Genomic DNA, 27,012 nt, shown 5'->3' with positions numbered 1-27,012 from the left:
TCGAACAACGGGTGCATCGGAGCGAGGGTTAGTGCAACTCCGTGCAACTCCTTCACAAAGGCTGCTACTTATAGACCGTGAATACTCCTTTTGGACTGGCGACTTTCGAAAGCTTCTACGGCTTAGACAAGCGTACGTCTTATTAATAAAATGAAATTTAATTTATTAATTAACGGCGGTTAATAATATCCATACTTGGATAATGAATTGAAAAATGAAGAGGATTTAACAGATAGTAATCGGAATCAATGTAATTAAATTCTATGAGAAAAAAGATTGTAACAATTCGCACAAAGAATAACGTTTGGTACAGTTAACTGAAATAAAATAAGTTCAATTAATTTGTAGTTGTATTTTTCTAAAGAAAGAGACAGAGAATCTATGAAACTTCAATTAACTTTAACCAACACTTACGAGAATAGACTGCACGAGGATTGCGCGAGCACGTGTCTTCGTTAGTGGAATTGCTATTTCCTTCCTTTCGTACGATTTTTATAAAAAGCTGCATATTCCAACGTATCGGTATAATTACTGCACTTTTCCCCCGGATAATAAGTACCAGTAGCACGAAAATTGTGATGTCGAATACCGAGCCGGGATTATATTAGTGCGGCCCTGCGATAGAGTTAATTATAACTCGGCAACGAAACCACCATGTTGCCTTGCATATGCGATACACGAGGAATGGTGGCGCATATGATACAGTGACACGCGTTATACGTAAACGACGGATAAACCGTCGCGAAATAGCGAAAAGCGTATTAAAAAAATCAACCTTGCTGGCGATACGCTATTTTATGGAACGGACAGACACCGATTACTCGCACCAAGGTCAACGTTAAACGATTTACTGGAAAACTCATCTACTGAATAAAAAGTTAAACGCTTTTACCGTAAAAGAAAAAAGACGAAGACTTGTTCAATATACTACAAAATGTATGAGAATCGTGGTAAAGCAATTAAAAATAGGTAGACATAAAACAATTTAAGATAATGCAGGCATCGCCCGTGAAAAGTTTTGCCAAGAGTAAATCTTACGGGACTTTCGGAATTAACGTTACATTCCAGCGCCTCCATTAATTTTTCCGCTATACAATATTATGTTTTATCCATCGTGAAATAATTAGAGCCTGGAGGCGAAGGTGTTGAATTAATCCGCCTCATCAAGGAGCCGCTATAAGCTCGCGTGCTTGCTCGCGCGTGCGGCACTAATTCGCAAAGGCGATACACTCGTTCGCGTTCGGGAGGCGTCTGAATCATGAAAAGCTGTGGAGTAACCGCGACCGATTTGTATTATCTACGAACACGTACGATAAAATACACAGTGCATTATTCCCAGTTAATTAGCCGCGAATCATTATCATTAAGCGCGCGATGAGGTACGTCACGCTTGTAAAGACGCGCGCGAAGAGCAACAAAAACCGCTTTCGATCTCTATCTTTCCCATTTCCTTCTATTCCTGATATTTCAACGAATTTTAACATCAAAACGTAAAATTGTACATTTTATATGCACGGTAAACGTTGTATAATAAGGCATTTAACTCTGTTGATAAAGTTTGGAACATATGTTAAAGGAATATTTTCTTATTATTTTTAATTCGAATTAATTTAATGATTCTTTTGGATTGCTCAATTTGAAATATTGCTTACCTGATAATTTTTTTTCCACATCAACAAATAATTAATCCATGAGTTAAGTTTCAAGGTGGATATAAATTGTTGAGTGTATTTACGTTGTTTATCGCCTCTATTTAATCTCAAAATATTATTCTTCCTACATGTAACACGTTAAGAAATTATCACAGCTTCAACAGCGATATCTGACGCTTGTTTAGATTTTTTCCTAGCCGTGTCGACGGCAATTCAAGCTCGCATCCAATGAGCCTAATTGGTGCACTGTCAATACCGGAGGAAATGCGCGATATTTCTCGTAGTCGCCGGTGCATTAGGTATATATGCATGGGCAAAGGACAATAAACGCATAGCTGTCCGGAGGCACGCGAGAGACGACGGCACAACCCGCACAACGCCATATCGGGCACATTCATCTGGTGACTAGTTGGCGCACGTGCGACACAAGACATAGACCTCATGTGACAGACACAGAGAGCCCGGGACTGTCTCTCATTACGTGGAAGTGTCGCGCCGCATTTGGCACGAGACCTCCGTTCGCCCTGTTTTCATTCAGATTTGACGTCGTATAACGCGTACAAATTAGGGATAAGGGCCGGGAAAGAACGCGCTCGCTCGCTCGCTCGCCTTCGCAGCTGGAGTCGGAAGGAAATTAATTAATCACGACACGCAAAGACGTACGTCTTACGAAGACAGCGATTAATCCGTAAATGCCTAAAATCTTTATACATTCGTCATTCAATCATGTAACGACTAACACATAAGTGCGCGAGAAATCATGATGAATTAAATAACACTTTTATGAAATTAACATTTTTTTAATTTTGATATAAAATTTTGGCTCCTCAAAGAATTCTAAAGTCCCTCATATGTTTCGAAAACAGTATAAGAATTTGAAAATATAAAATGTCTACTTCATGTTTCCATTCTATAAAAATTAGTAATTTTTACAGATGAGATGCAACGTGTAACGTCTAATTTATAATTTTATTTAAGTACTATCACGAAAAAATAAATAATGCAGAACAATTCTGAAAATTCAAAAAGTTGGAAAAATAAAACAACGTATTACTCGTATAAAAGTATCTACTCCTATTTGCTTTTCTGCGGCTGTGTGGCAGATTTGCAACGAGCGATCGATATGCAATTAGTGCGGCAGGCAGTTTATTATTAATATGATTTATATTCGTGCAATCGTTTCGAATGCGTTTCGCATAATATCCCTATAAATTTAGAAGTCGACTATCAGACTTTGCACAATTGTCGATATATAGTAATGTGAATTAACGCGTTCCGGCGCCCCTGAATTTATCTGTGTTAAAGGCGAACAATGTACATGCTCTGTCCGGTGCTCTTGTCGATGATCTTCATTCATATGCACATTGTATATCCGTCGAATAATAGAACAATTAGATAAATAGGTGGGTAATGTTCCGAAGATCGATTCCGAAGAATTAGAGGGCCCTCTTATGCTCCACCGATCAATTTCGTTATAAAATTACTCCTGGACACGAAACTTTTCAAAGAATTAACTTCAAGCACGAGGCTATTCTTCTTCCGGTAATTTACATTTATTTAAACCAAAATATACCATGTATATAAATATGCTTTAGTCAATGCGTATTAATAAATGGTATACAAAATATTTAGTATATTTATCAATTAAGAAAAAAAAAGAAAGAGAGAGAAATATATCATGATATACATATGCTGCATATCTATAGTTAAAATATGTATAAATATAAATAAAGGTGCAGAAATATATTGTGAAATAACAATAATCCTAATATTATTCCAGTAGAAAAGCAAATATCGCTATTGCGATATTCTTAAGTCTGTATATGAGTTATATTTTCCACTGAGGCAACGTATCAGACTACCGCGATTGCCATTGAATTGAGGCATATGTACAATATATTCGCAAGTAGAGTTCCTCGAACTTCGGACGCTTCGCAAGTATGTAAGAGATATATTTCGTCTCGCCAGAGTGCTCCTTTTCAGCAGGGATGAGTGCTCTACATAAATGACAGGACCGGATTACGTTGGCAAACTTGGCTTTATCGCACGCTCTAAAATAACTTGTCAACATTTTTTTCACGATTCACATCGATTAATTGCTAGCATCATTATCCTGCCACCCAGTTGATCGATATTTATATCTTAGATCGTGAGAAAATAAATTACGCTTATCGCGTTTTATTTTTTTCTGACGTAACTTTAAACCGCTCGTATCTATAATGCTAAGATAACTTGACACGTGCTTTTATTGATATTGACATTCTTAATTATTATCAATGAAACTCGCATCAAATCAATGATAATAATCGGTATAATAATCAATATTAATTATTGCTGCTAATAATCGATATTATATCGTGTTTCATTCTCGGCACGTTGATAATCCAATCTCCTGCATGGTATTTACTAATCACAGCTAAAACCGTACTATTTCACGCGTGCTCTAGAGTTAATCCGGTGCACTCCGACACACCCGAATGTACTTTGGCCACGTTTTCTATTTCAACTTGTTTCGCGCCAACTTTACTCTAACGGTAGATATATAGCGCCGTGGTACTCCAGCTTGCCTCGGGGGTGGCAGTAAGCCGAATACTTCCGACGCTGATAAACGAAACCCGAGAGCGGAGGCGCCACGGCGAACCCCACAATATAACACATTGTGGAGTATCGACCTTTTGGCACCCCTGTCTCTGCAGCTGCGGTGCCTCTATCTTTAGCTCTTCGGGCGCATATACACAAATGTCTGTCTTATGTTCATGGTACAGCACATCCCCGCTCGGCACGCGCGCAAATCGCGCGCATGCCGCTCCACCCCTGTAAAAACACGGGCGCTTCTCACCCTCGCGTACAAACCGAACGGACGCGGCGTTTTCGATACCGCTGGAGATAATTCGAAGGGTCGTCACCACCCCCGGTAGTGTATCCTGTGTGCCGTTCGGATTTTCGCGGATCGACAAGGACAGCGTCGAGCGGCGGTGAAAGAACTTTCCGTTTGAAATTATTGATCATCGGAGAGGACAATTTTTGGTGAGGAATTCGCGATTTCCCTTTCGTCGAGATTGAAAACGCTATTCACGTTTTCCTTCGGTAGAGCTTACATATTTTTTTTTCTTGGGTTGTAAGATTCTTCTTGTATTATTTAACCCTCGCCGTTCACCTGTTCTAGAATTTCATATACCCACCTAGGGTCGTTTTTTACCCCATTTTATAATTATTCATTTTATATTGAAAAAATGAAGTTTTCGACATATAAATAAAGGATTTTTAATATATAGGTAAACATTTTTATTGAAATTAAAAATAATAAAATGTATAAATAGTGCTATGAAACAAACTATTCGGAACCATTATCTTCGATAAAACAGAAAATATCGCCATCTTTAGATGCGTGGGATCAAGAGATCCCAGATGGCAAAGGTTAACGGATGGAAGTCGTTTTTAAGAAAGATTCTAATAAAAAGTTAGAAATTTCATTAATCTTCTGATCCGGTTTATATTAATGCGTTATTACCACATCGAGTGGTAATAATATTCGTATTTTCTTTGCTATCGAATAATCTGTTATTACAATATTTACTAATTTCCGATAATTCAGAGAGCGATTTTCCGTTAATAATCACTTGTATAGAGTACTCAATTCCAGTTTCCATCAACTTTCGCCAAATTAATTTCTAAAATTCGATGCGTCATTACAGAGTTCACCGCACTTTACGGGATTAATCACTGCATAAATCACGTAAATAAACACGAACAGTACCTGGAATATACTCCACTCTCGACGAATCGACTGGAATCCTTTAAGGTAAATGTACCAATGCCTGAACATCAGTGAACACGTACCTATGTCTGGACACCTTTATCATTTTAGTCTTTAAATAAGTATAACGCGAATTAAAATCAAAGATAGAAATATTTTTCTTGATAGAAAAGAAAGATAGAAATATTTTGAAACTTTAGTTATAGTATCCAAACATTAATTCGCGTTATTTAAAGACTAAAATGATAAAGGTGTCCAGACATATAGGTACCTGTCCACCGAGGTGTCCACAGGCATTGGTATACATTTACCTTAATACGCTCGAGTATTATAGAGATCGTCCTAAAGCGATTCAGGAAGGAAACACTTTCGTCGTGGTCGGCCGATCCTTCGTTGCGCGACAGCTGTTACGGAGCGGAGTAAAAAAAAAAGAGAGGGAGAAAGAGAAAACACAGACGAAAAATAAAGGCGAAGTAATCCGCTGAAAGGTGAAGCACGATCACTATGCTCGAACGCGCTCGTTCGTGCTTTTTCGAGTCTTTCTGCGTTCGTGCTTTTTAAAGAAGTTATGGGTTTCATAAAGAAGTTAGTATTACGGCGTAAGAAAACGGTAAATTCCTGGAATAAAGATAGCTGGCACCGAAGATTAACGGTCGCGCTAACGTTAAGATTAACGTATTTGCAACCTCGCTAATTGCTGCTAAATTCCCGACGGCTATTGTGCGATTTCTCGTATGTATATATCATACATACTACGTTTGCGCGAGTGTTACTTCTGTAGTATTTACGATAATTCACTCGTTTACGCGGAATAAATTATCGTAAGTTACCACAAAACCCCGTTTACGCGGAAGAATTATCGTAAATTAAGTACTACAGAGGTAACGCTCGCGTAAACATAGTAACAGTCAACATATAATAAATGCCCGATACATTCGTGCTCGACGAATTAGACGGTCGAGATACTACGTTCGACGAAGTCGCAAACTTTACTTTACGCACTACTGCTCTCAGATTTCTTCGATCGATTAGTGGATCGATGCGACTGCAGTCTACATTGTCATTCGTTGAATAGTATAAAATTTGTAGGCAGTAATACATTTAGTCATCGAGAATTTATGACAAATAGAATTATTACGTATGACTCTAAAGAAAGCTGGACCTATTAAAAAGTAATTAGGCCGAAGAAATATCTACTGACACGTTCAAAACAGATGTAAAGCAGAATGTCGTTTCTTATATTCGTCGACGTTGCAGTTGCACCGTTCAGCAAAGTCATAATGACCAAGGTGCAAAAAAACATTCGCGTAAATATCAGTTTCTCGCAGTGCGGACGAAAAAGAACGCATAAACCATTAAAAGAAACAACACGTCAACAATTTCGCCAAGGTGAAACATCGCGCGGAACATATAGCGCGTGTGTTTTCTAATCTCTTTCAGATTGTAGGCGTGTACGTGAAACGATGGACGGGAGTACCTATTCGTGAAAATTTGATACACCCGAAGCCCGCGCGAAACAAGAATACTACACGCGAGTCCTTGCAACAACGACCATGGACGCACATTGCACGTACGGACCCACGCAACCGCATCGGCGAAATTGCACTTGGCAGAGAGAAGATCGCGCAGAATGCCAAGGAGTAAACCTCGGCGCGTGCATGCTTTCGTCCGCACTGCGGACGCTGATTTTAAAACCTGCACGGATAGCGAAGGTGGCGAATATCTCCGGAGATGACTGAATTACCGGCCTGGAGTAAATGGAGTAATGGTGCATAGAGAGAGGGACGGCACAGAAAGGGGTGTCACACCCTTCTTCCTTACACCGTGCGAAGAATGCGCGCGGTATACCGTGACATAATCGATAACAGTTCTGACCGAATACGCGCTATGTATATAGGGAGAAAGCCGACGCTGAATAAATCGAGATGAATAAGAAACCTAGTAGTATACCTAGAAGAATAATGGAGCGCCAACGGAGATAAACGAATCATTTGTTTGTACATTGAAAAATGTATTCAACCATTGTGAATGTAACACCGTACAAAATAATGCTGGAAAGCTGAAAGGTACAGAATAACTCCGGAAAGATAAATCTATATGAAATGCAACACATATAATACATCAATCATTGTGTAAAATTGTATATATAAAAACGTACCATGATAATATAGATAATATATAACATATACAGTTTTCAATGTTCTATAAAGCGTTAGATAATGCGCGCATGCGAAAGTCGTTTAACATAATTAACAATTTAAAATATTAATATCGTTAAAAAGTACGTACACTTTACGAAACATTTTTCTCTGCGACGTCGAATTAAGCCTGTCAATATGATATCCACCCTGAAAAGAGCCTCCCGGAGGAGAAGAGGAAGAAATGTAACGTTAACTGGCGTGCGTGCATGTTTCATGGGAGTGTCTGATGCGGGAATAAGCTGTCAGGTCTCTCATCAAGCGAGCTGCAGTGACCTGGGGGCCCGTTAATGAAGTTACGTCCCCTTCGGGGCGTCGCGGGACTCGTCGTAAGACGGGTGGGCGAGCAGCAGTTCGATAATAATTGGGAAAGTAGGTACGGACGTAAAACGGAGGAGAATGCATCGGTGGTCCCCTATCGTCGAACCATCCTCCAGGGACGGCGCGGCGCGGCGCCAATTCGCGATTCTGTTCCCCGTCCATCTCCCGACAAACGTCATCGAAATTCGATAAGTCCATTATTCGATCCGGCCGAAGAATCCGACGGGCGGGATATATGCAGACGTACGTTGTGTTATTTCTGTAATAGGAACTGTGAACGTCCAATTTTAGACCGAGACGCGACTCAAATAAGATGAATGGCCATCACTTGAGCTATCGCTCGAACCGCTTTTCAAAGAAAGCGCGGATAAGAAATCAGTAAGAAAGTGTCTTCACTTTCCCTGGGTGTCAGTGCGCTAAATAATGCGAACTTCTTGCCGTTAATTATCATTCGTCTAGTGCCGCATTTAGCGTTAATTATAATTACGCGGTGAAAATATGGGGCAATGTGTTCGCGGGCTGCTGTAGCGGGAAAACTCTTGGGGTTTTTTTAACACGAAAGTAAAATTAATTATTATCGTGCCATGTAAGTTTGCTATATGCTGCCATAATTGAGACTCGCGGAGATAGCGATTCAGAAAAAAAATCTCACGCGTAATATTATTATCTCGCATTCCCGACACGTTAGGTGTCATACTGGATGAGCGAGTGTATATATACCGTGCAAGTACATGTGTAAGAAGAAAAAAAAGCGTGAGTGCGCGGGGCCCCGCGTCGGCGAAACCAGACCGCGAATATCCTGCGTTCCGCTTTAAGAATTATGAATCAGCGGCGTAAAATCTAATAGACGTATAATAGCGAATGGAATTACTGGCCGTGGAATTAGAATCGGCTAGATTCTTTCCCGACGCCGGAGAACAACCCGTAATTTACCGGCCCCAATGTTGCAGCGTGTCGATTCGCGGATCACCGTCCGATACACACATCACTCTTGCGGAGTCCTACACACACGTGGATTATGCATTAACGCGCATATATGAATATGCTATCTCGAATGAACTATCTCGACGAAATTCTTAGGACTATGACTGGATCACTGATCCAAAGAAATGACTCGAGTGCGACGTGTAGGACAGGAGAGTCTCGCGTATTTCATCTTTCAAGAAGTTGCAGACGTATGTGTAGTTTGCGGGCAAGGTAGGGATAGCATTAGACACTGCGTAGAGGATTGTGAGTTTACCAAAGATTGGTTTATAGAATTAGAAAGAAATAAAGAAAAAATTATAGATAAAATATGGAATGGTGAATTAGAATGATGAATTATGAAAAGAGAAAAAGGCTAGAATAATGAAGGATAGATAGGATTAAATATTAAGGTTGCATGAAAGCTATGTGAGTTATTTTGTAAACCAAGTCCATTTCTTGGTATAAGCTGAAGTTAATAAAAATTGATTGAAGAAGTTGCAGACGCAGCGCGACACCGTCTGGAATAATATTGCGGATAGTAATACCACCTCGAGATGGAGTAGCGGGACGATAACATAATAAGACGCAGAAAGCGTTCGTCGATATACTTCGCGAGTCAAAGTGACAACGACGATATTATCGAGAAGCTTGACACGAACTCTTAATGCTCGCGCACGTGATTCTCGTTACTCTTGGAATTATCGGCTGTCAGACGTGTACTTATTACGACAACAGGAAGCATTGGGCGCGCCGCGATAGCGCGGTCCTGCGGCTGATTCACCGCGGCCGCCACGCCAGCCGCTCGGTACGCCGCGTTTTACATTCAGGCCGAACCACCGTCCGTCGATGTTAAAAGGAGAAGCAGGACGTCGATCTATCGGGCGCGAAAATTATAACGCGGAAAGTCCTTTGTGCGCGCGACGCGAAAGAGTTTACGGACACGATTGCATGGCCGCGCACCGGCGTTTATGCGGCGCGACAGAAATAAGCCCCCACGGATGCATAACTTCGGCGCATGATTTTCTTTTTCCTCGTTTCTCGTCGTCCCCGCACCCGCCGCGAGAACTCTGCATCACGTCGACGTGTTTTTACGATTACAGAAAGTGGAACGAGATGGAAAAGAAATATTACAAAAAGGTGGTTATATTAAAAACCATTTATAGGTATCTAATATTTTTCTGGAGAGTTATGTATTAATTATCTTATATTTTTAGTCAAAGTTCATTAAATTAGCGCCATTCGCGTCGAAATAAAATATCGTGATGAAATATTGCTTTTTTAATACTTAAACTTTCAAACGGACAAAACGTAGTGTTAATATCATTTAATGACGGTATCATGAAAATAATAATTATATCTTATTAATTACTTGTATACATATTATATGCATGTATAATATGATACTATATAACGCTATTTACATTACTCGCTATGGAGATCCCACGAGCTCACATTTCTCTGATCTGTTATTTTGTCACGCTCATTTAATATATATTGTTCATCCTGTACGGACATCTCTCTTTATGTATGACAATGATACGTCAGGGTCTAGTGCATTCTGTATTCTCTTGCTGTAAATTTTGTTTAAACTTCGTAATTTCCAGTATTCTTTTTCCTATTGCTAATCGGGATACAAAGAATTAATAATAACTTTACAGAGATCGTGTTTGACTCTCTTCGGCCTGCGGCTTGAATTTTATGAATGTCTTTATACATGAAGCCAAGGGAGGTACTTACGTGCGGGAGTAAATAGCGCAGTCAAAAAAAGAATTTTAATGTCTGCAGCGGGGGATTATGCCAAGTGAGAATAAACTAAGCGAGATTTGTTTCTCTTGACATACCTACTTAGTTTTAAAATAAAAATACTATGATATTAAATTTATGGAAGTATTTATAAAAACATTATATTTATCACATTTTATTACGTAAATAATATAATGAGAAACCTATCTTAATTTATTATTTTTTAGTATTTTTATAATATACGCGGTTAATTTTGTGAGCTTATTTCTTACAAAGAGAATAAAATAGAGCTGACGCGTAAAAAATAGAGTCTCTTCGCAATCTATTAACATAAATTGTAATGCTACTTATACATTAGCTATTATTATACTTATATATTAGCTATCTTATTTTTCATCCATTATTAACCCGTTAACAGCTCAGATTTAGCTATCTGCAATCGCGAAACAATAAAAATATAACAAATATGCATCAGGATCGAATTAAAAACGAAGTAATACTCAAAGAATCGATATCAGCTGGCACCATAAATTCAATGAGGAAGCGAATCAAATTCGTTAATGTGTTTTCAAATCGCCGTACGAGTGCTTAGCGGAATGTTTAATAAATCCGCCAGTCTTATATTTGCTACAAAGCCGTGCAATCGGTTGCAATTATCGATGAGTAATGCACGCCAGATGTCGAACTTGGCAGGTGCACGTGCGTGTTAGGTAATGCTTAAAGGTTCCTTTGGTCATTGCACTTGGCACAAACGGTACTATGTATTCGCTTCTTGGATAATCCAAGGGAATTAACAGCGTTCTCGAGACGCGACGTGTATTCGCCAACGAGAAATAATTCTCCCTTATGCGTATAATTATTCTATAACAATAAATTTGAAGAATATTTCTATATGGAGAGAAAATATTTCTAATTAAGATAATGATAAAGATATTAGCGTTAAGTGGATATTACAAATTTTTAACTTGAATTAATATCAAGACTTTAAAGAAGAAATCTTTAAAGGAATTTTTAAGCTAAATATCGATCGGGTATTGCTGAGAATAGGAAAAAAAATTTTGTTTAATGGTCACATTCTCGGCTTTTGACCGATCAAATTTCATGCGTCTATGATAAGATAATGGTGGGTGGTTCCTAATTTAATTTGCATTAATCATATTGTAGACGTAAAAACTGTAAATACACGGTTCAGCATTATGAATAGTAATGCCGATGACGCTTTGCAAATCGCAAAAAATCGTTCGCCAACCCGATTCTCATTTGCGTATGACGCTGCTCCAAATCCACCGGGTTAACGAGCAGCCTCATTCGAGAGCACACATTTAAGCATTACCAGAAATAACAAAATCGATGTTTTTCTAAATACTTGTATTTTTACTGAACATAGATTTTCAAGTATATTTGCCAAAAATAGATAGATTTTTATGTAAGCATTATATACTATAGAAATAACGAAAATATCAGTATTTTTCTAAAATACTCGTATTTTTATCAAAATACGTTTTCAGATATATTTACCAGAAATAAATAGATTATATATAAATAGTTTTTTATGTTATTAGAAATGACAAAAGTATCAGTATTTTTCTAAAACACTCATTTTTCGAAGTAGATATATTTACCCAACTCGTATATTTATCAAAAATAAATAGATTTTTATGTAAGTAAGCGTTAATAGAAACAACGAAAGTATCAGTATTTTTCTAAAACACTCGTATATGTTTACCGAACTCATATGTTTACCAAAAATAGATAGATTATATTTAGACAGACATTTATAAAAATAGCAAGAGTGCTCGTAAAACTTGAATTGTACCTCTCTGCCCCTTCGGGGCATAACGCGCCACTCACGGAACGTTCACGCGGGTATCGAGGATATCGGAGCTACGATGCGCGTGCATCAACACGACGCGTCAACCGCGCCGGGCGCTGACACCCGCGTGTTTGCTATGACATAAGACGCGCGGCGGCGACGCGACGTCGCAAAGAGAGACGCCAACAAACGGCGTTAACAAACATAACAAATTTTACGAAACGCAACAAATGGAGTTTCAGCTCCAGGCAATCCCTCTGCTTCTCGCGTCTCGAGAGCGCGTTTCCACCCTTGACAAAAAAAAAGGGGACAAAAGGAAGGAAGGAAAAGACAGCTCCGGAAAATCCCAGGGGGAAAAAAAAGGACTCACCGGCGATCACGGTGTCCTGCAAATTGTACTTGGCCGTGCCGGCCTTGCCGACCTTCGGGAAGTCTTTGAGCTTCCGGCCGCTCAGCTTGAGCTCGCCGCTCAGGTGCGCCTCCTCCAGGATCCGCTCGAGGCTCCTGGTGAGCTGCTTCTGTATGTGGCCGCTCATGTTCGACGCAACCATCGCCATATTACATTTTTCGGGCAACGGGGCACAACACGCGGCGCGGTCCGCGCGCAATGCGGCCCCCCGGCGATCGCGCGGCGACCGCGACCGGACAGGCGGAAGCGGCGACGCGACGGCGGCCTCCCTGACGTAGTGCCCGCGCGCGACGCGCGCTCCGATCCGCTCGTGCTACGGGAACGCGAGATAGAGGGGTAACGCGGGTACGACGCGCGTCGACCACTCCCCCGTATGTCAGTGCCGCTACTGATCGCCGATCGCCGCGCGCACCGAATGCACCGAAATCCCGGCACACACGGAGTACGGAGTACGGAGTACACGGACACGGACGGCCGACGGCGTCGCGTTTCGCGACGCGTTCTGTTCTGTCGCGCGACCGCCGCGCCACCTGGACGGGCGGAGGCGCCGGTCGTCATGACAACTGATGACAACCGAGGGATCGTCGTCTACAGGCTTTAAGCCTGGCTCACGTCTATTTCTACCAATGCGGATCAATTTTAATCTCGTTTTCTTCTTCTTCTTATCTTTTTCTAATTTAAAAAATTAAGAAGAAATAATAGATTGGTAGAAATGGACATCAGCCAATCAAGAGTCGAGGATCGCGAACTGGGGATTAGGATTAGATTTCGACCAATTAAATAATGTCGAGCTCTGCCCCGATTGGTCGAACTCTAATCTCTAATTCCCAATTCATAATCCTTCTTTGCACCGCGTAATTTGTTTTTCACACTTCTAAAATACGCACTTGTAACCAAACACTGCACGGAAGAAAGATGATAATTAGGAAAAAAGCACACGAAATAAATGAAAAAACGGACTACAACTTCTTTTACTATTATAATTAACACTAGAATTACCGACGATAGAATTCTACTATTTAAATATATACATCTTTGAAAAAAAGGACGAAAGTAGAAATTGATCAACTTAATCATTTGCATATTGCAACAAAAGTCATGGAAAATCTCAGAAAATACATCGTTGTATATTTGAATAATCTAAAAGAAAATTACAAGTCATTATCTTGTCTGCTTTTGTAGTTCCAATCTGAAGAGTATGAAAATTATGTATATCGGTGACTGATGTTAAAGATAAATGTTACCTGAAGGTAGATAGAAAATAAATTATAACTATTTTTCGCCATACATGTGCGCGCAGATAGAAATTATTTTCTATATATTTATTTTATATTTTATATCACACATTTTCGGACATGGACTAATATTTACAACTCATTCGATACATTTGTACACGTTAAATATATGAATTTTGCGCATTCGTCCATTTACTGTTAATCATTAATTACTATTACTAGTAATTACTTATCGGTTTACGTCGATTGTGTTAAATATACTAGGTATAAACAATGCGTATATTGTCATAATGCACTTACAGCATTCATGATAATATTGCGCAATTTCACTAAGAAAACAAGAAATATTTATTTCACGTTTTACAGTTAATTTTTCGATTTTTGAGATTTTTCAATCACTATTCCCTGTGATTCTTGATATTGTCTAATTAGTTGTTCCTGCACTTCCGCTAAGCAAGGGCTGTACCTTGCGTACTCCATGGTAAACTCCCCTTTACCTTGCGTAGTCGATCTCAGTTCACTGGTGTAACCGAACATCTCGTTAAGTGGCACCTCTGCAGTGATTGTGAACCATTCGTCCATCACTTCCGTTGAGCTTATGATTCCTTTTCTCCTGTTGATTTGTCCTAATACCAGACCCTATAAACAGACATGTAAAAAAACTGTCTAATGAAAAGTGGTAAATTATATAAATACGAAGTGAGCTATATAGGCAATGTTACTCCACCTGAAATTCCTGCGGGCCCACTATTTCGACCAACATAATCGGCTCCAAAATTCGCCAGCTACCAGCTTCGAAAACATCCCTAACAGCACCTTGTGCGGCTTGGAAGAAGGAAAATTCCGAAGAATCGACACAATGGTGCATACCATCGAGTATCCTAAATTTAACTCCAGCGATTTTGTGACCACTGAGCAAACCTTTATTACACATCGCTCTGAAGCCTTTCTCTACACCCGGAATGTATTGTTTCGGGACATTGGTTCCGACAGTTTCATCCGAAAATTCGACGTTTGTATTTCTCTCAGGTGGCAAGGGCTAAAACACACATTTTTCTTAGCAAATAAAGCACGAGGAAAATAAAAAAAAACAGAATGCGATATGCAATGTCAATAAATATTAATGATAAAAATCTATCTATCTAAATCTAAAACCACTTATATCATACCTCCATAATTCCAATCACGCGAGCGTACTGGCCAGCACCACCAGACTGTTTTTTATGAAGATAGTCAAATTCACAAGGTTCACATAAGGTCTCGCGGAAAGAAACTTTTGGCTTCCCAAGAATAATCGGGCAATTATATTCGCGTTCTAATCTTTGCGCGTAAATTTCCAAATGCAATTCGCCCATACCAGAAATTATGCTCTCCTGAAAAAGACAAGTTAAAAATTCGAAGTATAGGTTCCAATGGAAATTCGCACGAACATAGAAAACGGGCTGACTAAGAACCAAACGTGGTAAATGATGCGCGAAAGTTTTATTTATATTTTTATTTTACATATTTTCCAACCTTTGACTACAAGCCGACTAGATAATAGTACGCGTAATATTACAACTAATAATAGGTTATTGCAATAAATATTACCACATTCCTCAGTGGTAGCCGAATTGGTACGACACCTTCACGGAATGAAGGAAGTTCCAGGTTTGAACCCTGGCTGAGGTAATATTTTTCGCAATGATTTCTTTACAGTTATTTAGATACATATAGCATCAAAAATTAAATCGAATCGAGGTGTAGGGGGCGGGGGATTTTACTACTCCAACCGGAGCTGTGTTTCAAGTCTGACAAATCTAATCGGCGCGCAGTCAAAAGTTGGAAAATATGTAAAATGAAAATATAAATAAAACTTTGGCCGCCATCATTTACCGCGCTCGGTTCTTAGTTAGCCCGTCTCCTATATTCGTGCGCGGACAAGTTAAAAAATACAAATCTCAAAGATATTTGAACTAATTCAAAGATTCTTCTTCAAAGATATTTGAAGCAAAAAGTGATATAAAAAATGTTACCTTGTTATCTGTGTCATAGTGGAAACGCAAGGTTGGATCTTCCTTGGTAAATCGACCAATACCTTTAGCGAAATTATCTCGATCTTTTGAATTCTTTGTTTGTACAGACATAGATACCACGGGATCGGGAACATAAATTGATTCCATCGACAAATCCAGTTTAGAATCTCTGACAAAAGTATCGCCAGATGCACAATCTACGCCGAATAAAGCAAAAATATCTCCCGCGTAAACTTCTGTAACATCTTCCATTTGGTCTGAATGAAGTCGAACTAATTTTTGAGCTCGTACCTGAAATATGTATAATTAATAATTATCATGGCATTTTTTTAAATATTTTACAATAGTAAATTATAAAGAAAGTATTGCATATATACATATATAATTACCTTCTTTCGTGTTCTTGTGTTATATAAATTTTCTGATTTCCTTAACATTCCTTGGTAACAACGGAAATATGTTAATTGACCGAATCTGCCAGCCTCCAACTTAAAAGCCAATCCAACAAAAGGTTTTTTGTCATCACGACTAGGGTCCAGTAAAACTTTAATAGATTCGCCATCGCTAGTCAAATAAAATTTGTTTTCAGATATATATTGGTATTTATATGAAACAAAATATCATATTAATACAAAAAGCTTACTCAGTTTTTTCTTCAAGAGCATAATTCTCCACTTCTCCTGGATTTGGTAAGTAGTTTATTACCGCATCTAATAATGGCTGAACCCCCTTATTCTTTAACGCAGTACCAACCAGCACAGGTGTAAACTTTCTTTTCAAACAACTCCTACGTACGGCATCCATAATATCTTTCTCAGTTATTTTTGTATCATTTAAATACAATTCACCAAATGTATCGTCCGCATTGCTTAAGTGCTCGATTAATTCTTGCCTCCTTTCATTTACCTCTAATCAACATGATGCAAATTTAGTAACTTTATAAAATTAAAAACTTAAGAATGCAAATGTACCAATATGAATTATTATTTTATGCGAATACCTGCATTCATATCCTTTGGAATTTCATCTTCCCTAATATTTTCCCCAAAATTCCCTTCGAAATACATGGCCTTCTGGGCAATTAGATCAATTACGCCCTTTGTGTTACTTTCCAGGCCAATTGGTAACTGTATGAATGCAGCATTGTGATGGAGTTTGCTCCTCATCTGCTGCAGGACTCTCTTTGGATTCGCGCCCATTCTGTCCAGCTTATTGATAAACGCTAAGCAAGGTACGTTGTATCTCTTCATCTGTCGATTCACAGTCAGTGTCTGTGACTGGACGCCACCTACGGCGCAGAGGACAAGAATCGCACCGTCCAAGACTCGCAGAGCTCTTTCGACTTCCACTGTGAAATCCACGTGTCCTGGTGTATCGATGATATTGATATTATGATCCTTATACAATGTATATGTAGCAGCGGACTGAATGGTGATGCCTCTTTGCCTTTCCAATTCCATGCTGTCCATAGTTGCACCCACATTATCTTTTCCCTTTACCTGACATCGAAAAGAAGTTTATATATATATATTTCTGATCTACTTTATGGAAACATTCTATCATAGCTTGCCCATAAAGACACATGTGTAATGATTAAATTTTAGCTCTACCTCGTGCATCTCCGATATTCTACCGGTATAAAACAGAATACGTTCGGTCAACGTAGTTTTTCCGGAATCGATGTGAGCCGATATACCGATGTTCCTAAGCTTCTCCAACGGTTTGTGCTCGGCGAATTTGGCGTGCGATGCCAAAAATCGCACATTCTGCTAGAGAAATTACACGATAGAGTAAATCATACTGAAATTTCCGCGTCGTTGACGTTATGCAAAAACGATTAAAATTCACGATCTAAGAATATGAGGTTAAGAATCTTACTCCACAAATACACGGCCGCAGCTTCGACAGCTGATGCAAATTGACGTTGCGGCTTAAAAGAGTCACGATAGTCATGATTAGCAATATTTAATTTAAAAACAAACACTTTTTACAGATGAAATCTTCCTTGTGAGAAAATTAATTTGGTACGATTCCACGTGAGACACCCACAGCGTCTGCCGATCATGCCGATCACGCTACCCGAAGCAACCCGAACCCGAAGTAGGTTTTTATGACGTCACGTATCAAAGACATGTATTTGATTAAATAAAAAATCTACTTTTATATATAAATTACGCATAATTCGAAATGAATTATGCTATTAATTACATGAATTGTATATTAAATCATAATTATTTATAATTTTCTACATTACTTTCTTTATATCGAAATGTTAAGAAACACATTACGAATTTTTAATGAAAGAAAAAAAATTAAGAGCATTTAATAACGGATAAAATAAAAAATATATTTTATTGAATAAAATAAACATTAAACTTTTATGAAAGATGTTTGTATGTACAAGAATTTATAAAAGTGTAGAAAGTTCATAATTTTACAAATGTAAGAAATTTTTTAATTTTTTTTTTAAGACCTAAAACCTCTTCAGAAAAATTGTTCTAATTTATCTCATAAACATTCCATTAGTATATAAATGTTCGCATAGTTTCAAATAAAAGAACAAAAATTGCTGACAGAAGACATACTTTATTATGAATTGCATAATCATATTCATCTTAATTTTGTCAATAATAACATATGTCGTATACGATAAAGTATCGCAAAATGTATAACATAAGAATTTACGATATCTTCAACATAATATAACATAACAAGTACGTTTAACGCATTTGAATAATCTTTTTTCTTTATACTATAGATATTTACAATGAGCTCACAGGATCAGGAAAAATAATTTTCATATAACCCGATACAATTATACTTTGTGCTCAAATATATCTTTTTACTATTTCTACTTTATAATTACAATCACCTATATTAATATCCATGGCTTTGTATTAATTGTAGATTTATATATATCTGATAAATATCGTTGCATATTAATGAACAAACTTGTTGCACAATCGGTTTAAAAACTTAAATTATACTTTATATATGTATGAAGAAGTAAATACAGTCTCTCCTCTCATTGAAGAGAAAGCATATAAAATCGATAATAAAAGAATTAACTTTACGTACTTTCGTCCATGATTTCACAAAGTCTTTGAGCTAATAATATCAGATGGAGAATATTCTATAAGTATTGACATTTTAAGAGATTGTTTAACATTACACAGAGATTATGTCTTTTAAACGCTGTGGAAAAAAAAATAAAAGACAATTATACATCGAGATGTTAACAATATCTTATAATGTGATGTAAATGTTAATATTGATTGTCCATGTTTATTTAATTACACTGGAAATTCATTAATTCTATTAAATCGAAAAGAACATTGAGAATATAAAGAAGATAATTCACAAATATATATATGAAAGCAGTTTTATGATGAATAAACTCATTTCTCAGAATCCGGCGCATATAGATTACGCCAATTTGATTTTCTATTTTCTATCTTATAATTGTTATGTGCACTTGTCATACCCAATCATCTACTTCGTCAAAAGCATCCATTACGCACAAAGTACGCTATCAATATAACGTGACAAATCAATCGAGTAGCACGAGCTTTCGAGTATGTTCCTATTTCTTTTAAATTTCATCGATTAAATTGTTAAAATTTAATGTCTATATCGTAGTAATATATTTTGCATCGAGTATAAAATCTTACTTATTCTTATACACAAATTCTGTACATAAAATTGAAGCTGAAGGAAGGTACCTTACAGTATTCCTTCTTTTCTGACTATATTATAGACATAAAGACTTTACAAATACATCGATATCTGATTAGAAGCATGTAACATTTTTGGTACCAAGTTTCGTTGGTGAATGTTTCCCATCACTATCACCGAGATCCATACCAAATGGCACAGAATTCCAAATGGCTTTGTCACTTTGATCATCCTCCTCGTTCAATATATTGCACATCATGCGATCGTCGTAAAGCGAGAATCGCGCCGTTGATTGTGCACGACCGCGAATTTTCCTAACAGACGGCGGTAAATCACCGGGCGTTTTTATTCTCATATGCGGATCCTTCAGTGCGTTGTTTACATTGGAACCCACGTTAAAGACTTCGTTAAATTTATCTATGCTTTCTTGCCTGCTTAGATTATTTTCTCGTTTCTTGTTTCTTAAATTTACAAGTGGCAAAGTGGAAGGACGCGCGTTAGATGTCGTGTTATCACTCTCGTACTGCTTTTGCTGCCTCGTTTGTGCGGTATTTTTATCATTCTTCTCTACCGGCATCGCTGAAGTAGAAGTCTTACCAATGATACCATTTACATACTTTCCCCCAGGGGAGATCGTTACGTTCGTTTCAACAATTTTAATTTGGACATTTTGCTTCGATAATAAATTTGACTTAGAATCTTCCCTATCTATTTGGTATCTGCTGTACGGATACATTTTCTTGTTGATGAGCAATTTCTTTAAATTCGGCCAGGCAAATAATTTTTTCCGCGGGCTCTCTTGGAGAGACGTGTCCTGTATATTCGTCTGCTTTCGCTTACCGTACGAAGATGAACTTTCGTCGGAAATAACATTTTGAACATACGATATAGGCGTTGCCGGCCTAAGCTGCGTTAATTGAGTGGTATGTTGACTTAAGTAATCGTGCGAAACTAAGCCTTGTGCTTCTGTACCAGTTTTGTATTGATCGTTACACGCATGCTTTAGTGATTTATCGACGAGAACGTTACCGTTACAACCTAAGTCTTCCAACGAATCCGATTGTAACATTAAATTTCTTTCCATACATGGATTTCTGCCTTGATACGGCTGAAGCGTTTGAGTATGATTATATGTCGCTACTTCGTTCGAATTTTTGACTGAAACAGATTATGGAAAATGGTTGAAAAATGAGATAGGAATATAAAATGAATAACATAAATATTAATTGACATGATATTAATTACTTACAACTGTGTTCATGAGCAACGCTATCAGATGGTGATAATGTAACTAAGTTTTCAGCTATTGCACTGTCGTTTGTATTACTATCTTGCATCATATTTAATGCAAGTTGAACAACATGTACGTTATCGTGATGCGAGGACTCACTATAAAGACTGTTTGTCGTTGAAGGCACTAAGGTGCAGTGAGAATTCACCATTGGACTTCCATCGGTAAAGTGCATTGTTACTACAATTTGTTTTTTCTTTTAGAAAATGTCTTTTAGAATATGAATAATCATAAGTTGCTAAATATCGGTAAATGCATTACCACGATGAGACTGCAGCTCTGAAAGTCGTTCTTCTATACACAAAGCAGTTAAACGAGCTTCAGCATCAGCATCCCAACAATCTTCTATAGTTTCCTTAATCAAGCGCACTCCTGGTCTATCTACTAAGTTACCCTCTAAAAGTGGTCTGGCTTTATTACGCGATACTAAGACTTGCATCTGTTCGAAAGTTGGATGAAGACCTAAATTGTAAATAAAAATATTTTATAATTAAATAAATTAAATATAAAATTTAATAACAGTATCAAAATAGTGCCAATGAATATGCATTACGATTTGCAGAAATATTTCACGTACTTACCTATTTCGTTTTCGTACGGCTGTTTATATTGCGGCACGTCCGACCCAGGAATATAAATATCGGAACATCTTGTGACAAGTTCCCAAAGAACTAAACCCATCGCATAAACATCTATCTGTTTCAAAGAACTTTCGCAGTCGCGTAAATTAACAGCACCGTCCAACACTTCTGGCGCCATGTATCTCAGAGTACCCACCTAGTGTGACAGGTTTTGATAGAGATGATTGAATTGTAGAAGATATAATCTTAGATATTTAGATACTCACGTCATTAATTGATTTTAATTCGGCATGCTGCTCCTCTCCATTAGAATAATACTTAGATCCAGAGATTTGAACTGCCAAGCCCAAATCACAAATACAGCAAGTACCATCAGCTTTAATTAATATATTCCTTGAATTTATATCCCTATGTGCAATGCATGGCTTGAACTTGTCTAGAAATCAATATTTATATAAATATTAATACTCGAATGTCTCATTATAATTTATATATAAATTATAATTTAATGAAAAACAGTAATAAATAAAAAATGTTTTAAATATTTTTATCCTTTCTGAAGTAGTGTAATACGTACCACCTTTGCGTATATCCGTATGTAAATAAGCAAGTCCTTTAACTACAGAAAGACTCATTTTGCAGAATGTATTCCAGTCAATAGTGTGCCCTCGTAAGAATTCTGTTAAACTACCACCAGGAGCAAAACTGAGTACCAAAAGGTATTCAATACTATCTTCCATACTTATTCTTTCGTCCACACCTAATACGAGAATATAAATTGAACTTTATATTCTGATATTAAACATTCAAATATTAAAAAAAAGAAAATTTTTTCATATTATCGTTACTTTTAGTATAATTCATTTTAAGTTCAATAAAAAAGATTGCTAACCATAATAACTTAATAACGATGGATGCTCCATAAAAGGTAGACAGTAAGTATCCCTTTCATTCTGAAAATAATTGCGGTAGTGCGATGGATATATTTTAACTGCAACATCTTGATCTCCCATACTGCCCTGCCAAACTGATCCATATCGTCCTTGACCTGCAATTATAATATGATTATAATTATAATAAATAAAATTGAGCATTTATACCAATTACAATATTTAATAGATAAAGATCCTCGAGTTCATTGAATGCTTAGTAAGTACATACCTACAATATTTGCAAGTTTCAAGTGGTCAACTGTATAAGTACCAGTTCTTAATGCTGTACTATCCATGAACTGATCATTACAAGATAATGGCTTTCCTAATCTTAGTAAAATATTGTTGTGGTACGTTCTGTATATAATCATCACTATAGTACATATTACTAGCAATGTACATGCTATGACAATTACTATAATAAGAATCCATCGTTCAGAGTTTGACTGTTCAAGATATTCTGTAGCTGAAAAATATTAAAATAAAAATATATTTTTTGGTTCTATTACTTCTATAAAATATCAAACTCTAAAAACAAACATAATATAATTTATTTTATCTGTGATGATTAATTGCTATTAATATACTGCTGTTATCTTACTTGGCTGACTTTTTTGTGAAGAAAGAGGATTAAATATCTTATTATCCGAATCGGCAAGATTGGAGCTTGTAATATTGAGATTACAAAAATCTCCATAACAGCAACAAAATTTTGTATTGTTCAAGGCTTTTGTAGATCTCTGGAGTGCAACGCATTCTGTATTTTCACATTTTTGTTCACCAGACTGTTTCCAACAACCTAGTCCACATCAAGCAATAATGTAACATTTTAATTAATAGTATTTATGAATAAGCATTTATATATTTATAATAAACTTCTATACGATATATACCTTGAGACAAAATAGTGATTTCAGTGCCATTTGCCGTTTTATCTTCTTGCCATAAGGCATGACAGAAATTATTACATATCTCAAATTTGATATCTTCATTTATCTGAAAGGCAAATATTTTGTTATAAATATTAGCAGTTAATGTAAGCGTATTGTTTACAACTAAAATAGTATGATAGCTCTTTTATCTATTAACAATAAACTTTGCATAATTCTAGAATTGTAATTTTGTTTAAAAAAAAAAAAATACATTAGCTTATTACAAATTTATTTTATTGCACGACCTACATTGTGGTCATTGGATGTGTCCTCAGGTACGCCTGCTGAAATCTGCTTCGAAGAAAGACTTTCAACATTTTTCTTCCTACTGGCACATCTCCTAATGGCATTGATAGGGGCTAAGCTTATGCCACACAGCAATGTGATCAGCCCGATTGATACAATGACTCTCATTGTGCTTTAGCAGGCCTCTTGAACCAGAACCACTTCAACAGAAGCAGAGCTCCTTAAGAATTGGCATCTTTCATCGCAGTAATATACAACGCTGCCATTGAGATTCTGAGTTCATCTGCTCGTCATATATAATGCAGAAAAAAAGAGACTGATAAATAATTAATGAAATTAAATTGAAAAAGATGGTATGTTAGTTTTTCTTCTCATTTATATTTTTACTTTTAACGACATGAGAGAATTATTATAAAAAAATGTTATTGGTCTCTATGATCTCTAAAGACAATGAAAATATCTTGGATTTACGTTTGAAGAAATTGTCACGTATGAAGTACGAGGGTAAGTCAATAATTTATCTGTATTCCATTTCTATAATTTATTAGAACAATAATAGAGAACATAAAATTACATCATTTTTTAACATAGTCCCCCTGTTATTTAATGGACTTGTTCCAGCGTTCTACAAGCTTACATATACCCACGAAAAAATAAAATGTTTTTGGTTTGTCCCTCAGCCATGTATGAACCACTTCTTGTTAGTGTTAGTCTGTAGCAAATCGACGACCTCTTAAGGAATCTTTAAGTGGACCAAACAAATGGTAATCTGAAGAAGCGAGATCTGGACTGTATGTAGCATTGAACAGTGTGGACAGCAGTATTTGGGCATATATTAAGCCTGTTCTCTTTGTGTCGCTGCACTAGACTGCACTAAAACTTTCTATCTCGCTTTTCCCAAACTTCAAATATAGGTCTGTTTTCTATTGCTGAACTGGCTTCCCTAGTTCAGAGTTTATCTTTTTCCCACATTGTGAGGTAAAAAAGATAAACTCTGAACTAGGGCAGCCATGGGACAGCCAGTTCAATAGAAAACAGACCCTATATATCTATTTTATTTTAAATACAACGAGTGTACACTAGTTAAGCTACAAAGAACAGCACACATGGTTAATGGACAAACCAAAAACATTTTCTTCCGAGTTTTCTTCCCAGGGCATATGCAAGTTTGTAGAACGCTGAAACAAGCGCATTGAAAAGCAAGGGGAGTATGTTATTAAAAATAACGTAATTGTATGTTCTCTACTGTTGTTCAAAATTATATTCTAAATTATAGGAACAGAATGCGAATAATTATTGACTCTCGTACATTCATTCTGTATCTCGACTAACATCGGTCTACACGCCAGACATTCAATAACTTATATTAATCGCGTTACGCAAAATCGATTAATTTTTTTAACTTTTATCAACGCGAATATACATATGACGCATACACTCAACACTGTTATTTTTTTTTTACAACACTGTCAATTCTTAGATCCAATCCCCGATGACTACGCGCGGTAATCCTCGCAGGCGTTAAGTACGAGCTCTCCCGTGGCGTTGTATGACGCAAATTTAACAGCCAGAAAGTAATGCGAGATCTCGTCTGTGGCATGACTGATTAATCGGAGTTCCTTTACGCGATCAGGCGGACGCGATATCGAGCGGCCGGGAAACGGTCGCGCGACATCGACGGGAGGAACGTGGGAGCGCTTAACGACGCGGTTGGGAGTGCGTAAAGTGCGTTACGACGTCGCGGCGACGTACGTCCGGGGGCTCCTCGCATCCGCGTCCCGCGGGAAATCCGTGGGGAAAAAAATGGAAAAAGAGAAACGCGCACGAGCGCGCGTTATGTGCATTACAAACGAAGATCGGCCACACAGACTTACGTTCTGCCGGTTCCGCTCGGCGGTCCTCGTGGAAGCCCGATGCGGTTCACGCGCGTTATTGTAGTCGCCGTAGTCGGGCGCGACATCGCACCATCCCCCTCAAAACGCTGCCGAGCGCACTTGAAATGAGCGTCGCGTGAATACTCGTATATTTGACAGGCAGCCCGTGTCCATTGAGTGAATTGAGTCGCGTCCCGATCGCGCGTTCGTAAACGCATCGACGGCGGCGCGCGGCGTCTACGGGCGACATCGCATGAGAATGGGCGTGTTCAGCAGACCAAACCGCTGAGTAGCAGTCGAACGTGATTGGCTCTTACTTTTAGAACCAACCAATCAACGCGGAGTGTTGATAAGACGAACTCAACAGTTGTGTCTGCTGAACGCGGCCAATCTATTATGCTGGGTCTACAATGCGAGTCGCAAAGTCGTGAGTCGCAAGAATTGACCAATCACAGTCGATTATTCTCCTCAAATTCGACTCTGATTGGTCAATTCTTGCGACTCACTACTTTGCGACTCGCATTGTAGACCCAGCATTAAGCCCGGTGTCCACGATGCAAGAACTGTGTCCAAGTTTCGGTTTAAGCCAATCAACTTGCAGCTCTTACAGAAAAGTAGCAGTTTCATTGGCTTAAACCGAAACTTGGACACAGTTCTTGCATCGTGGACACCGGGCTTTAGCACAGATTAATAGACAGATAGCCAAAGGTCCGGGTTGAGACGAGACCAGCATTTCTCACTGGTTTCAGCGCCATACCGTGTAGCGGCCAATGCAGTAACTACGTTCTTAAGATAAAGCGCCGGGTCATTTTCGGACGAAGTCGCTCGATAAGTCGCGTCGCTTATTTTCTGTAACTCTTATAACTACAGTTTCATTATCATCGTTATATTATCGTTGTGCAGATATAATATATGATAAAAAAGCTGCGCAATGACAATATAATGATAATAAATTGTTGTTAATAGTTATAGAATCAGAGCACTGATCTCTAAGCCGAGAACTCCGCGTGACGTATTAGAGAAGTTATATTGCAATCAAAATTAAGTATGTTAATTGTTAGGACTTTCAGCCCTTAGAAATTTGTTATGTCAATTGTAGTTAAAAAGATATTGATGATTAACATAGAGTCTATTGCATCAAAGTTGCGACTTATATAGACCATTATACATATAATTAAGAAACTATGAAATTTTTTTTGTTATTCACACTTAAGAGTTTTTCAGGTTGCTAAATATTAATCTGATGTTAAATTCAGTTGATAAATTCAAAATGTCGGAGCCATATAGCGGCCGGATATCAAAAGTAAAAATTTTTTCATTTTTATTTTTAATATCCGCTATTTTTAATTAACTTTATTGCCATCCGATTAAT

General features: G+C 37.6%; 3 protein-coding genes across 6 annotated transcripts in view; all 3 read right to left on the bottom strand.

The window, feature by feature from the left end:
* The window catches only part of Lrch (Leucine-rich-repeats and calponin homology domain protein), a 49,813-nt gene extending 36,441 nt beyond the window's left edge, over positions 1 to 13,372 (bottom strand). Inside the window, exon 1 of one of the 3 annotated variants that reach the window (XM_071721646.1) lies at positions 12,821 to 13,372. In XM_071721646.1, coding sequence (XP_071577747.1) covers positions 12,821 to 13,007 — 187 coding nt within the window. In that variant the 5' untranslated portion in view covers positions 13,008 to 13,372. The remainder of the gene's footprint in view (positions 1 to 12,820) is intronic. The other 2 variants (XM_071721644.1, XM_071721645.1) reach the window with 2 other exon arrangements.
* Positions 13,373 to 14,148: 776 nt separating this feature from the next.
* Positions 14,149 to 18,190, bottom strand: Mefg1 (mitochondrial translation elongation factor G 1). Of its 2 annotated transcripts, none has more exons than XM_071721642.1 (9): positions 17,988 to 18,190; positions 17,720 to 17,878; positions 17,110 to 17,608; positions 16,753 to 17,017; positions 16,499 to 16,673; positions 16,110 to 16,400; positions 15,264 to 15,467; positions 14,822 to 15,133; positions 14,149 to 14,733 (listed from the first exon to the last, which is right to left on the bottom strand). In XM_071721642.1, exons 1-9 carry the CDS (start codon positions 18,060 to 18,062, stop codon positions 14,461 to 14,463), a joined length of 2,253 nt encoding a protein of 750 aa, XP_071577743.1. In that variant the 5' UTR covers positions 18,063 to 18,190; the 3' UTR covers positions 14,149 to 14,460. The 2 variants fall into 2 exon arrangements, with proteins under 2 accessions (XP_071577743.1, XP_071577744.1); XM_071721643.1 differs by having other exon boundaries at positions 17,720 to 17,875.
* Positions 18,191 to 18,675: 485 nt separating this feature from the next.
* Wit (wishful thinking) lies at positions 18,676 to 25,849 on the bottom strand. Its single transcript, XM_071721641.1, has 12 exons — positions 25,641 to 25,849; positions 23,770 to 24,049; positions 23,482 to 23,584; positions 23,190 to 23,387; positions 22,818 to 23,054; positions 22,549 to 22,704; positions 22,234 to 22,416; positions 21,923 to 22,092; positions 21,657 to 21,852; positions 21,337 to 21,537; positions 21,034 to 21,255; positions 18,676 to 20,942 (listed from the first exon to the last, which is right to left on the bottom strand). The coding sequence occupies exons 2-12, from the start codon at positions 23,932 to 23,934 to the stop codon at positions 19,900 to 19,902; spliced, it is 2,874 nt and encodes a 957-aa protein (XP_071577742.1). The 5' UTR covers positions 23,935 to 24,049; positions 25,641 to 25,849; the 3' UTR covers positions 18,676 to 19,899.
* Between the last annotated feature and the right edge of the window lie 1,163 nt (positions 25,850 to 27,012).

This window comes from Temnothorax nylanderi, unplaced genomic scaffold, assembly GCF_030848795.1.
Source record: "Temnothorax nylanderi isolate EJ_2023f unplaced genomic scaffold, tnyl_v1.0 TNYL_tig0430_pilon, whole genome shotgun sequence".
Taxonomy (NCBI): domain Eukaryota; kingdom Metazoa; phylum Arthropoda; class Insecta; order Hymenoptera; family Formicidae; genus Temnothorax; species Temnothorax nylanderi.
This window is presented reverse-complemented; position numbering and strand designations above follow the sequence as displayed.